Source organism: Colletes gigas, unplaced genomic scaffold, assembly GCF_013123115.1.
Source record: "Colletes gigas isolate AHSC1104 unplaced genomic scaffold, ASM1312311v1 Colletes_gigas_Sc00001, whole genome shotgun sequence".
Lineage (NCBI taxonomy): Eukaryota > Metazoa > Arthropoda > Insecta > Hymenoptera > Colletidae > Colletes > Colletes gigas.
In genome coordinates this window covers 12,608,816-12,630,203 of record NW_025106630.1, presented here as the reverse complement: position 1 = coordinate 12,630,203, position 21,388 = coordinate 12,608,816, and the positions used below count along the sequence as shown (strand labels likewise).

Sequence of the window (21,388 nt, the reverse complement as noted above, 5' to 3'; positions counted from 1 at the left end):
GTGTGGTTTTTAATTGTTTATCGCGGCTTTTTGTTTTTAAATCTACTATGTATACTTAACGATACATTTCTGGTAAGAGATACAGAGAAATTTCTGTCGCTGTTTCGTGATATTATTTGCTTGGGGCTTTGGTTCTGCCGAATTAAATATAACTATACGGTCTCCGTACAGTATTGTAAAACCAGTTATCACTTCGAGTACACATCGCCAGTGTACGCTCCTTTATCTATGTGTAGTTAATGACGTTCGACCGAGGTTCAGATGACTTTATTTTATCGATTTTTTCTAATCAGATTGACCTTGTGATTCCATTCACCTAACATGTAGTAGCAGTAGCCGTATTACGCGTGCGTTAGTAGGGGTAGCTGTCATTCCTCTTTTACTTCCATAGTTCATGAGATACGAGGAAAAACGATAGCTACATACATATTTGGCAAATGGTGGTGCCGTAAAATTGGCAAACATTTCGAATTTTTATCGTGCTAGCTAACATCGGATAATCTGTAGTCTCTATAATTCGATGAAGTTTTTAAAGAGCAACAAAATCTTACACAATGTTTCTACGTGCATGTTTCAAAAGAGTGGTTGAGAAGAGATACCTTTGATAACAAAAAAAAAAAAAGATAGATTCTGTTTGTGACAATTATCGCTGTCACAGACATTTGTATTTCTAAATTTAGACAGACCAAGACACATCGTTAAGACAGCTTTGAAACTATGAAGAGAATAGTGCAACAACCACCAACCAAATAGGATAACATCCCTTCTTGCCAGAGACCAAGTTTATTGATGCAAGATTTGATCATCATGAATTCTGTAATCATGTTTATTTTAATGTTCATTATGTTGATTAATGTCAAAGATGGATTGTTGATATCCCAGCATCCAAAGTTACTGGTGGTTTCGTACGATGCATTCAGGTACAATATATGACTTCCTTATTCTCTAACTTAGGAACAAGTATTGTACTAATCAATTGTGTGCTTTACAGATATGATTATTTTAACAGAAATCTAACTCCTTTTATGAACAAATTAAAACACGAAAGCACGCACACTGATTATATAATGAACATCTTTGTAACAAAAACATTTCCCAATCACCAAACAATGGCTACAGGGTTGTATGCAGAATCACATGGTGTTGTGGATAATGAATTTTATGATCCTGTTTCAGGAAATACAACAAAGTATTCTTACAATCTGTATCACTATGGTAATAATGTTCTTCCTATTTGGGTATGTAGAAAATAATGATGAATGTAGTATGTAAAAGTACTTGTGAGTATTTAATTTTATAAAGCCCATACATTTTTTTATTGCAACAGACTGTTAATGAGAAAGCAGGTGCTCAAAGAAGGAGTGGTACAATGATGTGGCCTGGTGGGATATTTGAGTACCAAGGAATTTCTCCTACATTTTCAGAGGTAGCTTTTTGTTAGGAAATTATAATTAAAATTTTAATTGAAATAATACTTTATATTTCCTTTTAGAATTTCAAAGAAACCATACCTTGGGAAGAAAGAATAGATACTTTAATATCATGGTTTGTCCATCCTACGCATCCAATAAACTTTGGAATAATGTATATCGAGGAACCAGATTATCATGGTCATGGTGTTGGAATAAACAGCCCTGCATTTAACAATATTCTTAGGAAATTAGACAACATAACTAAGTATCTGCATGATAAAATAGATCAACATGGTTTACACGATCTAAACGTTGTTCATTTAAGTGATCATGGAATGGCATCTGTTAAATTAGACAGGATAATAGATCTAACGAAATATGTTAACAGCTCCGATTACAAATTTGTGGGTACCTCGCCGGGTTTACATATTTTTCCTAATTCAGGTATTTTGGCTTGCTAACTTGATTTGTATAATTTTCGTAAAGATTTGTCAAATTTTCGCGGACTCATAAAGTGCGATCAAAACAAATTTTATTTTTCTAGGTAAAGAAGATGAAATTTATCAAGCACTGAAACAAGCATCAGAGGAAATAAAGACATTCAAGGTTTATAAAAGAGAGGAAATTCCTCAAAAGTATCATTATGGAAACAATACACGAGTTGGTCCTATTTTTGTTATTGCAGAAGTTGGATATGCATTCCAAAATCTTCTTGAAGCTATAGAATATTATAAAACGAAATTTAATATTACAGGTAATCATAATATCGAATCGATAACCGATATGTCGAAACTATCGAAATGTATAAGCTTTATGCATTGCCAAACGTAATATTTATTTTTAGTAAATGCCGACTCGGAGTTTGGTTTACATGGTTACGATAATGCAGCGTTAGAAATGCATCCATTCTTTTTTGCAAAAGGTCCTGCATTTATCCCCAAATGTAAATTGGAACCCTTCAACAACATAGACTTATTCCCCCTATTTTGTAAGATACTTGAGTTAGAGTGCCCAACAGTAAATGGCACTCTATCGCATGTAACAAAGTGCCTTAAGAAACACCAACTAGATATTACGATCATCGCTTACAGAATGATATGTAAGTGAAGGTTATGTTACCTATTACTATTCAACGTGTCTACAGTTTTCATATATCTATTGTGGGTTTAGTTGTAGCAACCACTATCTCTATGACAATGGTAGGAATTATAGGATCAATTATAATGTTTTATATGCGGAAACGACGATTAGGAGCGAAGAGTTATAGGTAAGTGGAGACCTATTTCAAACTATTTATTTTTTCTGTTCTGTGGCGGCGCTTCTCGCACTCGTCGATAGAGGGATGGGCGTCTTTTATTTTTCTCACAAGTATTCCGACCACTTATTCGTATATGTACACATTCCTCGACTGATTATTTATTTAATGTCCCTGCATCTAAGGGCCTTAGGGTTAGGGTTGCTTTATTGATGAACCCACTGTAGCCAGGCAGAGTTTCTTTCAAGCCGCCACAGTTTTATTAAATTATGCAAAAACGAGTACAATTAACGGGAAACTAAAGTTGGTCTTCTTATGACCATAATTTTAGATGTTTAAAGTTGAATTTTGAAGTACATTATAACAATGTAATATTGGTATTTTAATTTTTCAGGAGATATTATCCAGTGGATGGATAATATGTGTAAAGTAAACAAGCAAATAGATGAAACATTATTTTCATATTATACAATAGTTAAACGGAATGGGTTAACAAAAAAAAAAGAAGGCATACTGCGAAATAGTAGCATCTCTATACAGAATAAATAAAGAAATGTTAATCTCATTTCTTATAAATGAAGTCTTATTTTGTCAGATTTTAAAAAGTAGTAATACATTTATGTAGAGCTTTCTTTCTTTTTTTAACAATTAACAGTCTTATATACTAATTCATTAATCGTACAATTAATAATAATTATATTACGAATGCAAATTTTTAAATTCGTATAAAAGCATGTAATAGATTTTGTTAGTGATTAATGGTACATTAGTAAAATGTACGCAAAAATTTTTAATCTATGAATTGCACATTAATGCACAAGAAAATTAGAAATAATTCTTTGACAGGGAAGCAAACATATATTTCTCATTTATATGGTTATAGGAGATAAAATTTGGAAATTCGGAGAAAAAATATAATGTATAATACGATACTTTCCTGTGGCATTTTGTTCATAATTTCTGTTTTCTTTTAATATTACAGCTAAACAAAATAACGAGACCTTTTGTTTTTAGAAGAATACTGGAAGATTTGGAAGCACAGTACCATTGGGATGAAAAACACGATAGTCAAAATGCTACTTGCAAGTAAATTTACAAAGATTTGTTTCCAAACGTTTACTTTCTGCTTCATGTTTATGATGGATTAATTATTTCCATACGCAGAAAACAAAACATCGGAAATGAAAATATTAATAATATACGTATTTTTCTTTCCAGATTAAACCATTTCCCAGATTTATTCATACTTTCATGCCACACGAATAGTAGACATTCGTATGCAAATAGGGGGAATATTAAATATAGGAAATCCCTTTTTCATTGTAGATGACATATGTTTTGTACATCGTATGATCAATCGTATTACTTTTAACGATACATATAAATGAGAAAATACTTCTGTGATAATGAAAATTTACATCTTTAGACAAATCTCTGAATAACGTACTTATATATGTGAACAATCATATTAGTTATTGTATTAGGTATACAGATTTTTATGAGTTTTCGTTAAGTACATCTCATGAACTTTTTATCCTTTTAGACTGTATAACCATCGTAACGAATGGTATTTTATGATTAGAACGTAAGATACGAGCTGCGTGCAGACGGTATAATGCAATACTTGAAAGTCGTACGAACAACATTTGGTAAAACTACACAAATGAAATCGTAACAAACCGATACGGATAGTACCATTTCAGAATATAGACTGTAAGATAATTCAAATAAACTCGTCATACTTGTACAACAATTGTATAATGCTCATATGTACATATATCAAGTGTAAATGAATGCTATTACATAAAAAACCAACGTATATTGATCAAACCCGCCCAAAACTTTACAATCCGAATTCCTACAATAAATTTAACATTTCCTGTACCAATAAATTTTATTTCAATGATTTAAGTCTGATACAAGGAAAGGATGGCCTGCATTCGAACGAGGTTGAGGTCGAACGCACTCCGCATTTTCGATGCCACACTTTGCCACAATTTAATATGTCTCATTATTATATTATCATCTGCAAAGTTCTAATCGCCATGATAAAATATTCTAAATTTATTGCATCGTGAATGAAGTCACTGTCGCGCTTCGAACGAGCGTAACGAACATTCTACAGTATAATTAATCTTCGTTAAAAAAAGAAGAAACGACAAATAATAAATGAACTGGGGTTCGAAGATTTATGTAATTCTGAAACTGTCGATCATCGAGCCTACGCGTTTACGAGCCGCGATAACATAGCTGTCCCATGAAGATGGATGTTCACTGTAAGGCAAAATGATTATTTCAAAGTTCACGTATCTCATAGTAACACGTTTTTAACTCTGTTGTAAAAATAAAGGGAACAATGCTGCAGTACGAGTGGTTGGAAAATGGAGCTAACGGACTTTGGTGTAACCCGTACACATAATATGTATTGTATTCATTTTTAGAATTTGTTTCATTGATGTTACACCGTGCAGAACGATCCGGAACTTTGGCTAATGTACCGCAATTATCACGATACACTTGGCAATTATTTTCACAGCCTGCATAATAAACGGGAAGCGTTCTAATTACTACGACCTTGTATCGAAATTAGGGAAACACTGGAAATAAATCGTCGCGTCATATCTAAGCTTTTTTTAAAATAATCGCGTAACGATTCGTTTAACTGCGGTTGAAACGTTGAACCTTAATTAAGATTACAACTTTCGTTGAATGAAAGGATTCCCATTGAATGAACGGATCAAGAATTGTTTTGCTTTTTGCTCGCGGGTCGAAATTTTTATCAAGATACAAATTTTGCTTATCGTCGCCAGAATTAAATGGTCGCGCGCGACGGTGCAGAACGTAGGCGTCACGCGTCACGCTCAGGCATTGAAATCTCCGTGAATCTCGACGTCAGAGTTCGCAGAAACGCGTTACGCGCGCGATTACTTTCGATACAGTGTATAAAACATTTCACTCGGAGAAACCAGAGGCCACGCGTGATTCAACTATCCAAGGATCGCTTACATTTTTATTCTATTTCACGTTCTCCCAGGGAATTTGCAAACGCAATTCCCGTTCGAGATCCATACACTGGTTTAAAACGCAGGAACCACGAATTCTATAATAATTGTTCACGAACAATTTTGTAGAAATTGGTCAGTGTTAAACCCACGTATCGAGCCTCCTTCGTATTTCCACTGGAGTCTTATAATGTCAATGTTTGCGATCGCCAGAGCCAATACTCTCGAAATTCCAGCGAAGTCGAAGCTGATAATTGACATTCCCATTAGTCTTTGCTTCCCAAGACAATTAATGCAAATGTGTAGCATGGGATCGCCGCGTGATCGAGCGTTTCTGCTTTTTTCCTTTCGTTTTCCATTTGCATATATGCTAATCGCGGATAGATACGATGTTTTGACGAATTACGGAGGCGCTACGATTCGGTGAATTTCGTCGACGATGGAAAAATGCTTTTCAGCGTAATAATTCGGATGAAACTGGACGCGATTCGCTCGATCGGGATAAACGATCGAGGGACACGTTGTTTTTACGCGACGACGATAAGTGCAGCGCTTGCGTGATAGATCGTTGAGGATTTCTGGTGTTTTATTAAGCGTGGGTACCGGTGATACGCGAGTCTCAGTGTCAGTCGATCACCGAGAGCGTCCAAAGGAGGTTCGTGACAGTTTGTGATAGTTTCGAATTGTTTTGCGCGCGGAAACTTAACTTTCGAGTCGATACGAGTCTCGAATTCAATCAGAGTGCTCTAATTTTATCGGGAACGATTTTCTTATGTGATGATAGACGAGAAAATATTAATTCGATGATCGAAACAAGCTTAAAAGCTAATGCATATAGGAAACGTTATCAATGTTATCTTTCGGTCGAAGCGTCTCTTAATTCGATCGTTTTTTAAATCGATCGTGTACTTGGTTTCAATTCGTCGGGTTTAATTTTGTTACAGGACAAATCCCCGAGATGTTGTTCGAGTGTTTGGCGTTAATTGCCCTGCTGCATCCATTGGTGCACGTGTCTGCTCAAGGTTTGCAGTTTTTGATTGGCTTTTTGCAAACGCGAACAATTAACGTTCCATCACGGTCGCGTCACCCGCGTAAACTTTTTTCGAAACGAGAAACCGACTGTTTCAGATAATCGTTTCGGTTGAAAAACACAGATCCTTGGCGACTATCCGTTAAACGGTCGAAGAAACGATACTTGGCGCGGTAATGGCTCGTACCAGCTTTAAGTTTCATCGTTTCCAGCTAATCTCGAGATGCTGAGCGTTTCTCACGCGATAGATAATGTTTACTTAAAGTTCGAGGTTGTTCGAATGAATCGCACGCGATAGGCGAGTTGTATAATTTTACACTGTTATGTAATATCAACGGTAACCGTTAATACGGAGAACGTTGACGCGAAGAAAGTCCCTCGGTGAAATGGAGAACTTTCTACAAATTGAAACCTCAAACAACAGTGTGCTCGAAATAATTGCAGGACGTTGAAACGATTTTAATATGTTTCTCAATTTGTAAGAAAATTCATTTCTCAGTAATTCGAAGTAATTTGATAAATATCGTTACTCTGGTTTGCCAAGATTGGAGCTGGTTCCCTAAAATTAAGATTTTTCGGGGATTCCATTTCGCTTTTCACCGAGAAAGTTAAGCAACCGATGACGTACGATCGTCCAAACACTATCAAGGCCCGAAGACCTTCTAACCGAGAGAACCAAGTGTTCACGCTCTCTGGTCAACGATGGAGGTCAATTGGAGTCAGTTGGTATTACGCGAGTCGCGATAAAATGTAGATTTTTTTCGATCGGTTCTAACGAAATTGCCACAGCGGAGGAAAGTAATAGATCAAGTGTACGATTACGCCGGGTGAATCCACCGTCCAGCTATGGAAAGTTTTTAAATAAATAAATCTATAACGTCGGATCAACGAGCTGTCCTACATCTTCGTCCTCCAATTATTTCGAGCACGAATGTCTTATCTATTACAAAGACGCGTATTATTGTTGACCCAGTTGTGGACCAAGATGGATACCGTAATCTTACATCGTCCGAACATAGTTTATTTGCTTTAATTACACATTATGGCCGACGAATACAGCCATAACTCACTGTCGGATGTGTAACCTAAGTATTAACACTAACTTTACGTCATCTGCAATCAGGTTCTCTCGTCGAGATTTGCTTCTCCGCGCAAATCGGAATCGATTAAAATTTATGCAAGCCTCACAGATCCTCGTTCGTTCGTATTCCACGAACAACTTTGTTTAAACAACGAGTTTCGGACAGGAAGAAGAATTGTCATAGTCTGACATTTAAGTTTGGCCGTACAATCTGATATTCCTTGATGGAAAAATAATTTCTTGTCAACGAATGAATAATTGCGCGATAATATTTTGGTTCTTTATCTGTTTCTTATCTTCCGGTACTCGGTGCTCGATTAACTCGCGATCAGATTTTGAAAATCGTGGGAATATTCTTTTTAGAATCCTCCGTCGGGTTCGTTTATTCTTGTTAATAATTTCTTGCTCGCGTGTAATCGTCAGGGACATATCATCGATTAACGTGCAAAGTGTTACGTGTTGCGTTCCCTGAAATCCTCGCTGCGTTCAAACGGCGAATACTAATTTCGAATTCGATCCGTAAATTCATAATCGTGGCCTGCATCTCGCGTAAAAAACAGGAATATTTATGCGTTTCCTTGTTTCTTAGACTCTGGGAAATGAGTAGATACCTACAAAACGATTAGTATTTCGTTCAAGTCGTGTTCGACGATCGTTTTCGAAAATATTAATACCACACCTACACAAATGATCTTTACAATAAATTTCGTTCTCGATTTACGAAATAATTCAATTTTTTTGTTCAGTGAGTAACTGGCGAAAAGTTATCTTCGATTCGTCGTTTGAAATGTTTATTTAGAGTAGATAAGAATTTAGCGAGTTCGTACGAGGAAATAAGGATGATTCGTTCATGTTTGTCGTGTATTTCACGAATTTCGTTAATTCGATTACGCGCGGGTATTCCTAGGCTCGCTGTTGGAAAATTATTATTCAGCGTGAATGTGTTTTTGTATTGTCGTCGTGCTAATAGCCGAGTATTATTCAAACATATGTCATGACGCGTAATAACAAATTGCACAATGAGGCGTTCGAGCATACGTCGATTACGTTTGCTGGATGTTAATTACGGTTAAAATTCTGTGTTGTTTTTATTACTTCGTAAACAGGAAGCAATAAAAATTCTAACATCTGGAAATTGAATACCTCGAGATGAAGTTTTAATTAGACTATCGTGGGTTTGTAAAGATGCTGGCCAGAGATGCGTGACGCCGAATTTCGAGCCAGGAGTGTGTCTGAGCATCAGACAATGCGAACCTCTGAAGAGTTTGCTGCTACGCGATGGTCTGGCGGCAAGAGATTTCCTAATACGTTCGATCTGCTCGAACAACAACGGATACGCGGTGGTTTGCTGCCCTGCGAACACAGTGGAACCTTCCAGAGATGGTAAGGTGGTCGAAGAGAAGATCTACGGGCCCCTGGAACCACCACATTGTGGTTTCAGCAACATCAGCCACGCCAAAGTGGTCGGTGGCGAGCCAGCGTCGCTAGGTACGCGTCTTTCAGTACACTCACGCATTAAATTATTAAATATCAGTGGGTTTCGTGTATTTAAACGGTTTGTTGGAACGTAGGTGCGTGGCCCTGGATCGCCGCGTTAGGCTACCGCGGCATTAAAGACCCAACGAAACCAAGATGGCTGTGCGGGGGTTCCCTGATATCGGCGAGACACGTCCTGACAGCTGCCCACTGCGCGGTACGGGACGATCTGTACGTGGTTCGTATCGGTGACTTGAATTTGGAAAAAGAGGACGACGGGGCCCAACCGGCCCAGATCGAGATCGAGCAGAAGATCGTGCATCCTGGGTACACCAGCTCGCCAAGGGTTTCGAACGATATCGCTGTTCTCAGACTGGTGGAGGATGTACAGTTTACGAGTAAGCGTCGAATCGAACAATTATTAATACGCTATAAAACTCGAAACCCCGGAAATTTGTAGACTGGAACCACCACAAACTGAACTGAACTGATTACAGAGGTAGAAAATGTCACTTGATTATTGCAATTTTCAGGCTACGTTTACCCCATTTGCCTACCTGTGAAGGAGCCTCTTCGAAGCAAGAATTTCGAGCGATACTTCCCTTTCATCGCTGGATGGGGGGCGATAGGAACCAGTAAGTCACGTTTATCCAACGATTTCACAGTTGTTTCATTCGTTTTTCTTGTGGTTTTCTAGGAGGGCCAGCCAGCGCGGATCTCCTGGAAGTGCAAGTGCCGGTAGTCAGTCCCGACAATTGCAAACAAGCTTATTCTAGATTCGCGAGCGCGGTGATCGACGATCGAGTGTTGTGCGCCGGATACGCGCAGGGAGGAAAAGATGCGTGCCAGGTAAGCTTACTTTCGATACCTTGCACAGTGGTGTTTGCCCTTTTAAATTCAATCTAAACAATTATTTTCCGCAGGGTGACAGCGGAGGGCCTCTGATGTTGCCCCAGGGCGTATCAACTTTCTACCAGATAGGGGTTGTTTCGTACGGTTATAAATGCGCCGAGCCCGGTTACCCCGGTGTCTACACCAAAGTCACCGAGTTCCTCGACTTCATTACATCGTCGATGCAGTAATCCCTCGTTTTTGGATCGTCGCGGAACGATTCTGGTACCTGAAAGTATTTTCTGCCTCACGAAACCGTAATCTTAAGGTGCACGAACCGTGTGAAACGGCTACTAGTTTACGCGAGCGTTTCACAGTTCACGTATTAGGAACGCTTGGAAGAAGAACGACATCTCCGAACGTGATTCTTTCCCAAATCTGCTTGTCATAGCTTGTTACGTACTTGTATTTATTATCGATACCTTAAGGGTAAATAAAAGAGACAATGTTGAAAGCATCGAAAACTGTTTATTTCGCTAAATAAAGCCACACTACGTTTGGAACAAAGAAGTAAGTTTACACGGATACATACGATTAAAGCTATAATTAGATACTATTTAAGAGATACTTTAGCTCCATAGAAATTTTATATGCTAATGAATGCTAAAGGTATGTTGTTTTCCTAATTTTATGAAGTTTCTATCGACTACAGGTATCTTGTACAACGGCGTACGCGTTAAGTTTTGTCGCTATTTGTCTAAGCATCTCCGATAGAAAAATGTTCCAGACATTCGCGAGGTTAGAATGGTTCGTCCAAGTGTCCTGATACTTATTTCGAACGTATTACGTTGATATTATCTTCGATTTTAATCACACTTATCGCGTGTTCGAGGTCGTTGAGCGCCCAGTGGCAGTCAGAGGAAGGAAGCTCGGTGCATAGATAATCGACACAATTTATTTACAATAGAAAAACGTATCGGATGTGTATACATGTATATATATAAATATATATAGCCCTAGCCTTTTTAGTTGGAATACCAAGTCCGCGAGGCTCTCAGCCACGATCTCCTCTCCGGATAAAACCCGTTCCTCGCGATCCAGCATACACGAATAACGATCAAATGCCAGAACTAATCCTTAATAAACGTGCACTTATCTAATAAAGCTTTTAAACGATACATAATGTAACGATGCAATGCAATAACACTCGTAGTAACTTATATGTACGTAAACGCAGCAAGTTGAACCGTCCCAGATAGAAATTCTGACGGTCGTGTTGCTTCAAACTCGGCCCTCCCAACACCCCCCGTTGGTTCTACTCCCCCTAAATCTACGTCTAACGTCGGTCTCGATAATATATTACATACTTGATTCGCGACGAACGGCGGCGAATCGTCGAAAACGCAAACTCCGAACGACGAACAAAAACGATAGATTCGATATAGTTTCAACGTTGGAGAGATTTAGCAGCAGATCCTGATTCACGAACGAATCGAGAAATTTTTGTTCGTCGTTTGCAAAACGAAATTCTTCGTGTATTCTAACGGCTAATCGAACAACGCTACATTAGGACAGCGAATCGCGGCTGACCCGTATCGACGTACGCGATCTGAACGATGCTGTAGAGTTGCATTCCTACTTTTGGTTCGACGACTGACAGAAACGTTTCCTGGCCCACCATATGGCGGCCAGGGCGGCGGCCAGGAACCCGATCCCGGCTACGATACCCATGGAGATCGCCCTGTTTCTACGATACGCTGGTACCTCCAGGCTGACACGCTCGCTGGTCGCCACGTCGTCCGCCACCGACACGGCTGCCACCTCGAAAGTGTAGTAACTCTCCTCCTCCAACGTTTTTACTGTAAAAAATAGCTCCGACGTTCGTGGAATCGCCCGAGGAAAATACTATGGAACTGACTTTCAAGTAAAAAGACTGAGGGTCTTCTAAAAATCAGAATGTTTAGTTGGTAATCGATCGGAAATTACCTAGGTAGTAAGTGTCGGTCGTTTCCTCTTTGCCGTACAGTCGTTCGGATGGGCCCCTGAACCAGCCAACGGTGTAGAGTCTCACTTGCTCCTTGCCGTAAGCTGGTGGTTCCCAGGTCACCAAATAACCCTCCACGGTAGCTTGCACCCGAACGTTCAGTGGCGGACCCATTCTCTCGTCTTCTGGGTTAAAACACGCGTTACAACCCCTTAACCCTTTGCACTCCTGCGTGGAGCGCGACTCGACATCGGTTCTTATGTCAGGTGCCCCTTTGTCGAGTCCCGCTCGACATTTTTTCAAGTTCAAACCGATAGAATTAAATTTCATTTTCGTACATTCCGAAAGAAAGCATAAGGTTTGTGCAGTTTGCTCAAACAGAGAAATAATACCCGAGGGAAGAAGGGAAATCGATCTTTTCTTTGCGAAACAAGTTTCAAGAGATATTTAATTGGATTTGTTTGTTTTAAAAGAGTTGGGAGCTGCTGGTAACAAAATTGAAATATAATTTGGAGCGCAAAGGGTTACAAAGGTGTTCCTACCTGGCGGGCTACGATACTCCGACGCAGAATTCTCGTCGATCATATCTGAAATATACACAGTGTTACTTCCAAGTTTTTCCACGTTTTCTATGTAACGTACGAGGCTGAGTGAAGATCCGTAGCGTTTTACTAAACATCCCGTCCCCGTGCTTGTCCTGGCTGAGCACCATGAACTCGTACTCTCGTCCAGCGTTTAGGTTGTTCACGGTCGCCTCGGTGATCTTTCTCGACAAGATCTTCATGGTTCTCCATTCCGTGGTATCGGTTGGTTTGTACCTAATAGCAAACGTCGTTACACCATAGGAAAACGAGCAACGAAAAGCCTCCCTGATATCAATCTACTGTCCAAACAATGATTATCGAACGTTCGACGATCTCTTTGATTTTCTTCGCGTTTCATTTACCAGACGGAATACTCCGTTTTCGGCCTGACGAATCCCGGCACCCAAGTCAGGGTGACGGCGTTGTTGCTGCTGTTGGCGCTCAAATTGTACGGAGCCCTCGGTGGAACGTTCAGGACCATCAATTCCGTATCGGCGACTACCGTGGCGGCCTCGTTGCTAGCCGCGCATTGGTACAGCCCTCTATCCTGCTCTTGGATTCTGTCGATTGTTAAATTGCCACCGATTATCATGGTCCTGTCTGCCGGCACCGGTGAACCATCCTTTTAAACCACGTAATCCCCGTTAGTTCTTACTATTCTACTTAGTTTCGAACGAAGAAAGGCGATCCACCAAAAACCACGCACGGCGCAACCCGGATAACCAAAACGAAATTCTCTTGGCTGCGTTTCGATCACTGTGAAGATCTTTCATTCTTGGAATCGATCGTATCTTGCACCGAGATTCACAATCGGTGTTATCAGAGACTCGAGATATCGTTTCGGTAATCCGGGGTAAGGTTCCCCCGGTTATCCGGGAAATGGTTGTACCTTGTACCAGACGATCGAGGGCCGATGGGCCTGGTCTCCGTCCCGGGCGTCGCAGGGGATCTCCAGGGTCTCTCCCAGCTTCCTTATGTACAAATGCTGGGGCGTCACCGTAAATATCGGCGGCCTTTGAACGACCTGACAACGGGGGAAAAGTGTTAGAACGAAGAAACGGTCTCGCGGACGCGCGATGGACGCGACAGCGACAAGAAACGGTCCCTCTGGAAGCGTGCAATTGGAAAATAAAAGAACGGTTAGCACCCGGCTCGGGCCGGTCAATGGTCTTAATGACCATCGTCTCGTTCTTTGTGTCGAATCGGTGTACCTTGGAACGCGAACGAAAGTACGCGTACACCGTAGGAAAATTAATATATCGACCGATTAAGGGGCGGGAGATTCGTGTAAAATGGAACTCACTTCTTGTTTTACCATTTTGTATGAGTCTACCATCTTAAAACGCACTAGGCGGATGACCAGGATAGTCAATCATTGGTCGAATGAAAATAATTTGTTTCGTGAAAGAATCACCTTTTTCATGTACGCTTCGACCATAAAACCACGATGATTAAATACGCGAATAATAAGCAGCCTATTCGTCCAATTTTGTTTCGTGTTGGGGGCAATCTTCTCGAACGTGATTGCCCGCATTACGAAACGCAATTGGACGACCAGTCTACCTACTGTTCACATATTTATTCGTCATTATTTAAATCAACCGAAATACAGTTGTGTTTCTATAACTCTCTCTAAATGCAATATCTGATAGAACGTGTACAACGTTTACACTCGGTGATCGAGAAATTATTTCTCGCAGTATTGATTCGTAAATATCCAACGCGATTTTATTCGTTGACAGTTTGGAAATCCACTCACCACCGTGATGGTGGGACTAGGCCCTTCCGTGCCCAGCTCGTTGTAGGGCGTGCAAGTGTAACTTCCGGAATGGGTCTCGTCCACTTTGGTGAACGACAGAGAACCGTTTCTCCTGTAGAACACGCCCTGAACGTTGTACGGGTCGAACAGAAATCCATCCTTCTCCCAACGTAGGTTCGTCAGGGGTGGATTCGCCCTGAAGTGACAGTCCAGGAGGGCTGGCTTTCCGTATGGAAGGTAGACTTCCCGGGGAGCGTAAATAACCTTCGCCTTGACTTGAATTAAAATTTATATACACATATTATAGATGTAGATATGTAGATCAGCCTGTTAAATTTAATTGAAATCGACAAGGGTGTGGTCTGAGACTCTTCTGAAGATAAAGGTGCGCTCACACTGAACGTTGAGAAAGGCGGAGGCGCTCTGTTGTTCCCCAGTTTCGCCTGTCACCACGCATGTGTACTCCCCGAGGTCGCCCATGGCGGCCGGATTGATCACCAAGGCTCCATCCTCGGCGATGGTCGCTCTCCTCTTGAAATCCTGTCCAGAAAATTGAGAAACATTTCAAGCAACCGGAAGAAAATACAAAAAGAAAGAATCGAATCTTGCACCAGTTTACGATAGAAGAGCCCCTTAAGGGTTAACTCGAGGTGATCGCGATCGATTACCTCGATTTTCGTGATCTCCGTGCCCTCGCGGAACCAACTCACAATGGACTTCTCCCCTCTGAAGACGCAGTGGAAATTGACCGATTCACCCTCCATGACAGTTCTGTTTACGGGCGGGATCGCCAGCAACGTCTTACCTGGAACAGACGTCGGGAACGGCGACGCACCTGGGTTGAACGATTTAACGAGTCTGCCCAGTGTCAGGTTAGTAAGCGTCAGCGGGATTATAGTAATTTATTTATCAATTAGTGGCCCCGGTAGCAAGGGTTAATCGTTGATTCTCGTTAATTGTTCGTTAACAGAATGCTCGTCGATAAAACAAACTCCTGTTTCGTGCCCGCTAGTAAAGATCCAAAAATGTGTTTCGCTCAATTTGCCAATGCACAATGTTTCTCGAGATCTTTGGAAGAATTCGTGGATCTCGATTACAGTCGGTCAGTTCTCGATAAACGTTGAAAGAACGAGTTTGTTTCACCCCGGGGGTTAATTTCGTTCAGCAGCGGTAATTGCAACGCGTTAATCGTTCGCGATTGATTAGTGCCGGTTAATCGAGTTGTTGGCGTAAATCAAGCGCACGGAACGCGTTGTTCCGAATCGTTGCGTGACAGAGGTGTATCCTTTTCCCATTCGCGACGTTTTTTTTCCACGTTTCCTGGGAAAGGGCGCGGTCCTTTGTTCGCGGCATCGCGTTGTTCAACGACCTCGAGGGAATTTGTATCGTCGATTCGGATCGCCAGCGGTCGACAGCGTCGTCGGTGTCCCCGCGGTGACTCAATTCTCTATTAACGCCCGACAGAATTCTACCGGCAAAAACTACGATTCCGTCCGCGTTAACGAGTGAATCATCGACTCTGATCTCGCGGCCGCGAAGGGGGTCAATTCGAAACGAGAATTAAACTTCGTTCGTCGGATCGTACAAAGGAGTTCCCCTTTCGGGTTGGAACGATCTCGCGAGAGCATGTAAGACTATGGTTTATTAAAAGCTTACTTCCTCCTGGCTGAAAATCACGCAGGATTTTCACGGCTAAAGCCTCTTCGTCCAGCGTTAGTGTCGCACCAGGCGTGACCCATTTCAGTGCTCAGGGTTAGTCAGTCGGCGCTTAACTACGTTAATTCCCTTCGCCACTTGCTGTTATCGAATTAGCTGATCAACGGATACGAGAAAGTGAGCGACCTTACCATCTATAGCGAGGTGGAACCAGGTTCCATTGTTCCTGGAATTCGGCGTCCTGTTCGGGAAGATCACCCTGCACTCGTACCATCCCTGGTCGCTCTCGCGGATATTCGTCAGATTTATGCTACCCTGGCCGTAACCACGGCTGACCGCGTCTTCCAGGAGGTGGACGCGATCTTTGAAACCCATACCCACCGTCGAATGTCCGTTGTACCATGAGAAGATCGTTCGATCCTGCGAACGATCGTCAAACATCTGTTTTAGGAACTCGGTCGGCCCCACGAAATGTTAGAAACGACGAGTAACCAGGAACGTGGGTGGATGATTTTCCTTTGAGGGGGAAATATAGGAAGGAACCAGGAATATCCACCCTCAGACGTTCTTGCGAACTCGAAAATTTCACGAATTTCGTTTCAGCGTAGGCAATCACGCTCGAACATGTGCCCCCGCATAAAGTGCAAGCGGTGCATAAAGGTGGATCGATTATCAACAATGGCTACAATATGGAGCCCGTATTCAAAAGACGGATAGAGGAAACAACTTTATTCGCAATCCGATCACGGAAGAGGAAGTCCATTTTCGCCTGAATGGCGAACTCTCGTGTGAATTAGGTACACTCCCAGTTTTCAAACAATCAACCAACTACCTGTGCACAGCGACGGTCGATCAGTAAAAAGAGCATAAAATTTCCTATAAATTCATAATGTTTAAGTTTCTGTAAAAGTTCTGCAAGCTAGCGAAACATGTGTTCCATATTAGGGCAACTGACCCTGCTGATAATAAAATTGAGGGAGACTATTCGAGCAGAATTCTCTAAAGAATCGACTGCTGTGTCTTCCATAAACAGAAATTTTCCCAAAAAACTAAAAGAATCATCAAGATAACCTGCCCCCAAAAAATTCAATAGACAATTTCACGGTGTTGTGTTACGAAATGGGTGTCAGCGAATTTATATTGATCTGGTCGTACTTCTGACATCCTATTACATTCGCGAGGCCACCTGGAAGGTAACTGATTTCGTAACCATCGATTCCGATCGTGAGAACACGTCGACGTCCGTCGATTTTTTGGTCGAATGATTCCTCGATCGGACGAATAAAATATATATTCTCAATTTTTATCGTACGAACGAGATAACCTGGCAGAGGCAGAAAAGAACGCGAACGTGGTCCTCCGCGGAGACTTTGAGAGGCGAGTACCGTGGAAAGATGGCGTCGACGGACGAGGAGTCCATCTTTGTCGAAGATTGCGGAACGAGACGCGACGCACGTGCGTCCTCCGGGGAAAATGAAAAAGACTGGAACCCACGGGAGCCCTAGCGGTCAAAACGAGGCTGGCGAAAAGGCCGCTAATCGTCCCTAATCGTCTGACAATGCGTTAGCAGTGACCCACTGGTTGGACCCCTCGTGTCGCGGACTCGCCGTGACTGGATATAATGCAGCCTTGCGTCCCGTACTCCAATTACCAACCGTTCGACGGACAGAGAGGGAACCATCACCTGTTTTGCATACGCATCAGGGACCAATCAGGTTAAGTTCCACTTGATTTTATGCGGTAGCCATGTGCTGCGACGCTCAATCTGTTTCCGGCGTGCGGCTGCACGCGTCTCGAATGCAACATCCGCGAAACTGCGTCTTTCGCGCTTCCGGGGGTACCGTTCGACCCCCGCCGCACGGAACTCCATTCTTTCGTCGCCTACAGGTCTATTCAAAACACCAAATCTCTCGATGGAGATGAATTATACGCGTAGAATGGGAAGGCTATCGATAAATTCCAAGAAATAATAAACAGTGAGGTCGCATGGACCAATTTTTGTCGGTCAAAGGGGGGAAGGGGGGGGGGCCTCAAGGTTCTGTAACCCCACCCCTTCTGTCTGCCGCTGCCAGAAGTACCTTGTGTTTCGATTACAAAGTCAAATCGCAAGACACGTTCGTTTCCAGGCGATTATGCGAGGACTGAGCCCTAATAAGAAGCTACTTTACGACAAGGTTGTGCTTAAAAGCGGATGTCAGACTGTGAGACGTTTAAAAATTTCGTAGGGGACCCTGAGACGGCCACTATTTACATTTCTGGTTAAAAAGTTTATGGGAAGACTGCACCATAGCAAGCACGATACAATCGAAATCCTCGATATAGAATCGCCATTTTTAGGCGGTCGAATGTTACCATTGCACCCGTATATATTATAAACGATCAGTTAACGTAATAATTAATTACCACTTATAATTCATGGTGGATATGGGAGATATCATTCGATCAAAATGTTGCAAATCGGTATCGTTGCGAATTGTGCAATCGCGACCGCAATAGCGATCGTCGTGGCTATTGCGCGACGCGTCGAAATCGAGACTCGAAGTCACGGAAACCCAGAACGAGACTCGCGCGTTTCCCACGCGGATCGAATCGAAAGAAATCGAATCGCCTACCCTGCCTTGAGACCACTTTTCTACGCGGCTGATCTCGTTCTTCGGGAACAAATTAGCCAACCATCAGGCTTCGTTTAACCAATTTAACGCTTTTTAATCACCGATCGCTCTTTGCTCGCTGCGCAAATTCCCTCTCTGTCCGGTGGTTTAAAAAATTTATACGAAAGATACGAAGCTGTCGACACGATCCATAGGGAGGATTCACTTCCCGAACTGATCGATGGATGTTCTGCATTCAAGGTCGATCGAACGACACGGACACCAAATGCATTCGGATGAGTCGAAGTCTGATCTTCCTCACTTAACCGCAAACCGCGTCATCGTTGTGTAAGTTCACGCGACCCTCGAGATTTAAGCGATATTATTTACTATTGTTGCATAACAGCGCAAATGGAGGAAAATTGTTCAAAAACTGACTCTGTCCTGGCTCGTCTACCGTGGGGAGTCGTCAAGATCCATTCTGACAAGGGAAGAACTTCGATTTTACCTCGATACTTTCACAGACATGATTTTTCAATGAATTTCTTCAAAATGAAAATACATTTGTTCAGGTGGAAATCACGACCAAACAAGCATACTAGAATTCCTACACTCATCATCTTTCTACAGCTATTTCTATTGGAATCTGTCATACTGACAATGTAACATGTATTCCTCAAAAATGAAAATCGCCGACGATCAAGCAAGAATTCCACAATTTCTACCAGTTGGTAACTCCGTTACTTACATCACGGTTCCACTGAAGAATGTACGGGATCGGGGTCTCGTGCGGGAAGTCTAAATCGCAATTGAACACCGCGTACTCTCCCACCCCGGCGGTCAGGTAAGTCGGCTCCTTCTCTTCTTCCAGTATCAAGCTCTGGCTGAAAGCTGCAAAAGAGGAAAATAAACACGAATTACCAGCGATGATCAATTTCTTCGATCGATCGTCCCGAATTCCAACGTTTTAATGGAAACGAGGGACCAAATGACGACGGTAGTGCGCGTCGCGTGACGGATTTTACTCAATTTCAGCGAATTGGCTAATTCCTCGAGCCGCATAACGCGCGACCAGCGAGATCTCGAGCGAAACGCCAAAGTTCAATATCAACCAGAAACCTCCGCGGTTTCTCGCGCTCACCTTGATAGCAGAAGAAGATCGCCAGCAGCTGATGGATCCTCGGGGCGTTCGACATTTTTTTACAACCCTTCGGCGGAGTCTCTGTTTCAGTTTATCCGATCTCGTGGCTGGGGCTGGTCACGCTTCGCGACCGACGACGACGACGACGACGGCGAACGGAACACGGGAGCAAAACACATCTGTCATCACCCACACTCATCGACCATCGGCCACCACCAGCGATTAACGCGGCACACTGTCTCGCGATCGAGGCTGCGCTCCGGATCAGCCTCTCTCCTTCTTCCTCGATCTCTGCTCCGCTGATCCTCCGAAAGATTCAACGTTCCATCCCTCCAGCGATCCCTCCGATGCACCAGATCTATCGAGTTCGTGGGGGAGCGAGCGAAGGGGAGGTAACCGAGTTTCACGTCGCGTTCCTTCGACGATCTATCACCGGCGACGATCGATCGCTGTTTGACGGGTGATCGCGGGATATCGAGAAACACGGGGACGTCTGTATCGATGCAGCCTGACGAGCTGGTCCACCGTGGAACGTACGGTTACCGAGTGCGTCGGTTCGTCGCGATGATAAGCGTGTAATCGCTCCGCCTCGCTCAATCCGAGCGGATACGACGCCGAACAGAAGCGGTAACGAGCCGAGCAACCTGGTAGGGGTAACAAGACACGGTGTAGGGGGAGTGGAGAGACCTGCAAGGTACCAGACGATTCTATGATCGCGATCTAAGCGACCAACGCTGCGCTTTAGACACACCCACTATGCACTCTCCAGCGATCGACTTGCAAAATCCATTTATTGGGGTTGTGTTTGGAAAGTAGTTTCGTTTTCTTAAGGACAGGGGCGTTAATTGTATTCTTGATCAGTCAATTTTATTTTAATTAAGGGGAGAAACTACTGTGACGGCTGAAAATAAAGGCAACTTTCTTTTTATTCAATTCTCGTATTGAAGATCACGTTCTGTAAGGTCAGTTGAAGCCGACGAAGATGAAATAAAGGTATTGGTTGAAGCAACCCGACGAAGAACGACACGAGAAATAGTTAAGAGGTTAAATTTATCGAATTCGAAACACTATGTCTGATTAGGTGTTCCATCACGTCTCCGATGTAATCTTTAATTGCATCCTACCATTGTACCATTGTATTTTTCTGCGCGTTTTACTTGAGAATCATCTTCCATTCAGCTGGGCGAACCAATGTCCTTTCAATGGCCGACGTTTCGTGGTCAAAGGCGATCCGACGGAATTAACCCAAGCCGGAGATCAAGGGGGTCTTCTACTGTAAAACGCGTTTTCCTATGTTCTCTTTGGTATGCTTTTATAAAGAAACTATATATCAGCGTTTTGCATATATATTTATTACAAAGTTCGTTACTGTGCATCGACCCCAAGAATCCTGGCGAACAGTGCCATTATTGCATTATCGAAAAATGGCCTCCACATCGTTATCCATCGTCGGGATATAATTGTGCATTCCGCGAACCTCGACGCGACGAAGAACAAAACGGCCTTCGAGCAAAAACTAGATTGCACATCGAGCGTTGATGGTTTTAAATTTAGAAGCGCTTTAGTTTCCATCGGCTCGATGGCAG

The 21,388-nt window shown here is 42.5% G+C and overlaps 3 protein-coding genes across 9 annotated transcripts; 2 read left to right on the top strand and 1 right to left on the bottom strand.

Annotated features, from left to right (window-relative positions):
* Positions 1 to 284: 284 nt before the first annotated feature.
* LOC122397821 (ectonucleotide pyrophosphatase/phosphodiesterase family member 5-like) lies at positions 285 to 4,427 on the top strand. 3 transcript variants are annotated; one of them, XM_043397254.1, is made up of 9 exons: positions 285 to 920; positions 992 to 1,238; positions 1,328 to 1,426; positions 1,493 to 1,856; positions 1,957 to 2,166; positions 2,257 to 2,511; positions 2,583 to 2,679; positions 3,682 to 3,753; positions 3,886 to 4,427. In XM_043397254.1, exons 1-9 carry the CDS (start codon positions 790 to 792, stop codon positions 3,995 to 3,997), a joined length of 1,587 nt encoding a protein of 528 aa, XP_043253189.1. In that variant the 5' UTR covers positions 285 to 789; the 3' UTR covers positions 3,998 to 4,427. The 3 variants fall into 3 exon arrangements, 2 of the variants coding, with proteins under 2 accessions (XP_043253189.1, XP_043253197.1); XR_006259154.1 differs by having other exon boundaries at positions 289 to 920; positions 3,062 to 3,753; positions 3,886 to 3,958; XM_043397262.1 differs by having other exon boundaries at positions 289 to 920; positions 3,062 to 4,427.
* Positions 4,428 to 6,141: 1,714 nt separating this feature from the next.
* LOC122397571 (venom serine protease Bi-VSP-like) lies at positions 6,142 to 10,602 on the top strand. 3 transcript variants are annotated; one of them, XM_043396832.1, is made up of 7 exons: positions 6,142 to 6,324; positions 6,614 to 6,695; positions 8,970 to 9,268; positions 9,352 to 9,654; positions 9,790 to 9,891; positions 9,954 to 10,105; positions 10,180 to 10,602. In XM_043396832.1, exons 2-7 carry the CDS (start codon positions 6,628 to 6,630, stop codon positions 10,336 to 10,338), a joined length of 1,083 nt encoding a protein of 360 aa, XP_043252767.1. In that variant the 5' UTR covers positions 6,142 to 6,324; positions 6,614 to 6,627; the 3' UTR covers positions 10,339 to 10,602. The 3 variants fall into 3 exon arrangements, with proteins under 3 accessions (XP_043252767.1, XP_043252759.1, XP_043252776.1); XM_043396824.1 differs by having other exon boundaries at positions 6,147 to 6,324; positions 6,614 to 6,691; positions 8,966 to 9,268; XM_043396841.1 differs by lacking the exon at positions 6,142 to 6,324 and having other exon boundaries at positions 6,613 to 6,691; positions 8,966 to 9,268.
* A 123-nt stretch (positions 10,603 to 10,725) lies between these two features.
* Positions 10,726 to 20,492, bottom strand: LOC122397553 (protein borderless). 3 transcript variants are annotated; one of them, XM_043396794.1, is made up of 12 exons: positions 19,803 to 20,492; positions 19,410 to 19,552; positions 16,262 to 16,490; positions 15,083 to 15,249; positions 14,810 to 14,954; positions 14,415 to 14,689; positions 13,545 to 13,679; positions 13,018 to 13,277; positions 12,714 to 12,889; positions 12,614 to 12,658; positions 12,074 to 12,256; positions 10,726 to 11,946 (listed from the first exon to the last, which is right to left on the bottom strand). In XM_043396794.1, the coding sequence occupies exons 1-12, from the start codon at positions 19,855 to 19,857 to the stop codon at positions 11,723 to 11,725; spliced, it is 2,037 nt and encodes a 678-aa protein (XP_043252729.1). In that variant the 5' UTR covers positions 19,858 to 20,492; the 3' UTR covers positions 10,726 to 11,722. The 3 variants fall into 3 exon arrangements, with proteins under 3 accessions (XP_043252729.1, XP_043252746.1, XP_043252738.1); XM_043396811.1 differs by having other exon boundaries at positions 15,083 to 15,219; XM_043396803.1 differs by having other exon boundaries at positions 12,074 to 12,253; positions 19,803 to 20,491.
* Positions 20,493 to 21,388: the final 896 nt, after the last annotated feature.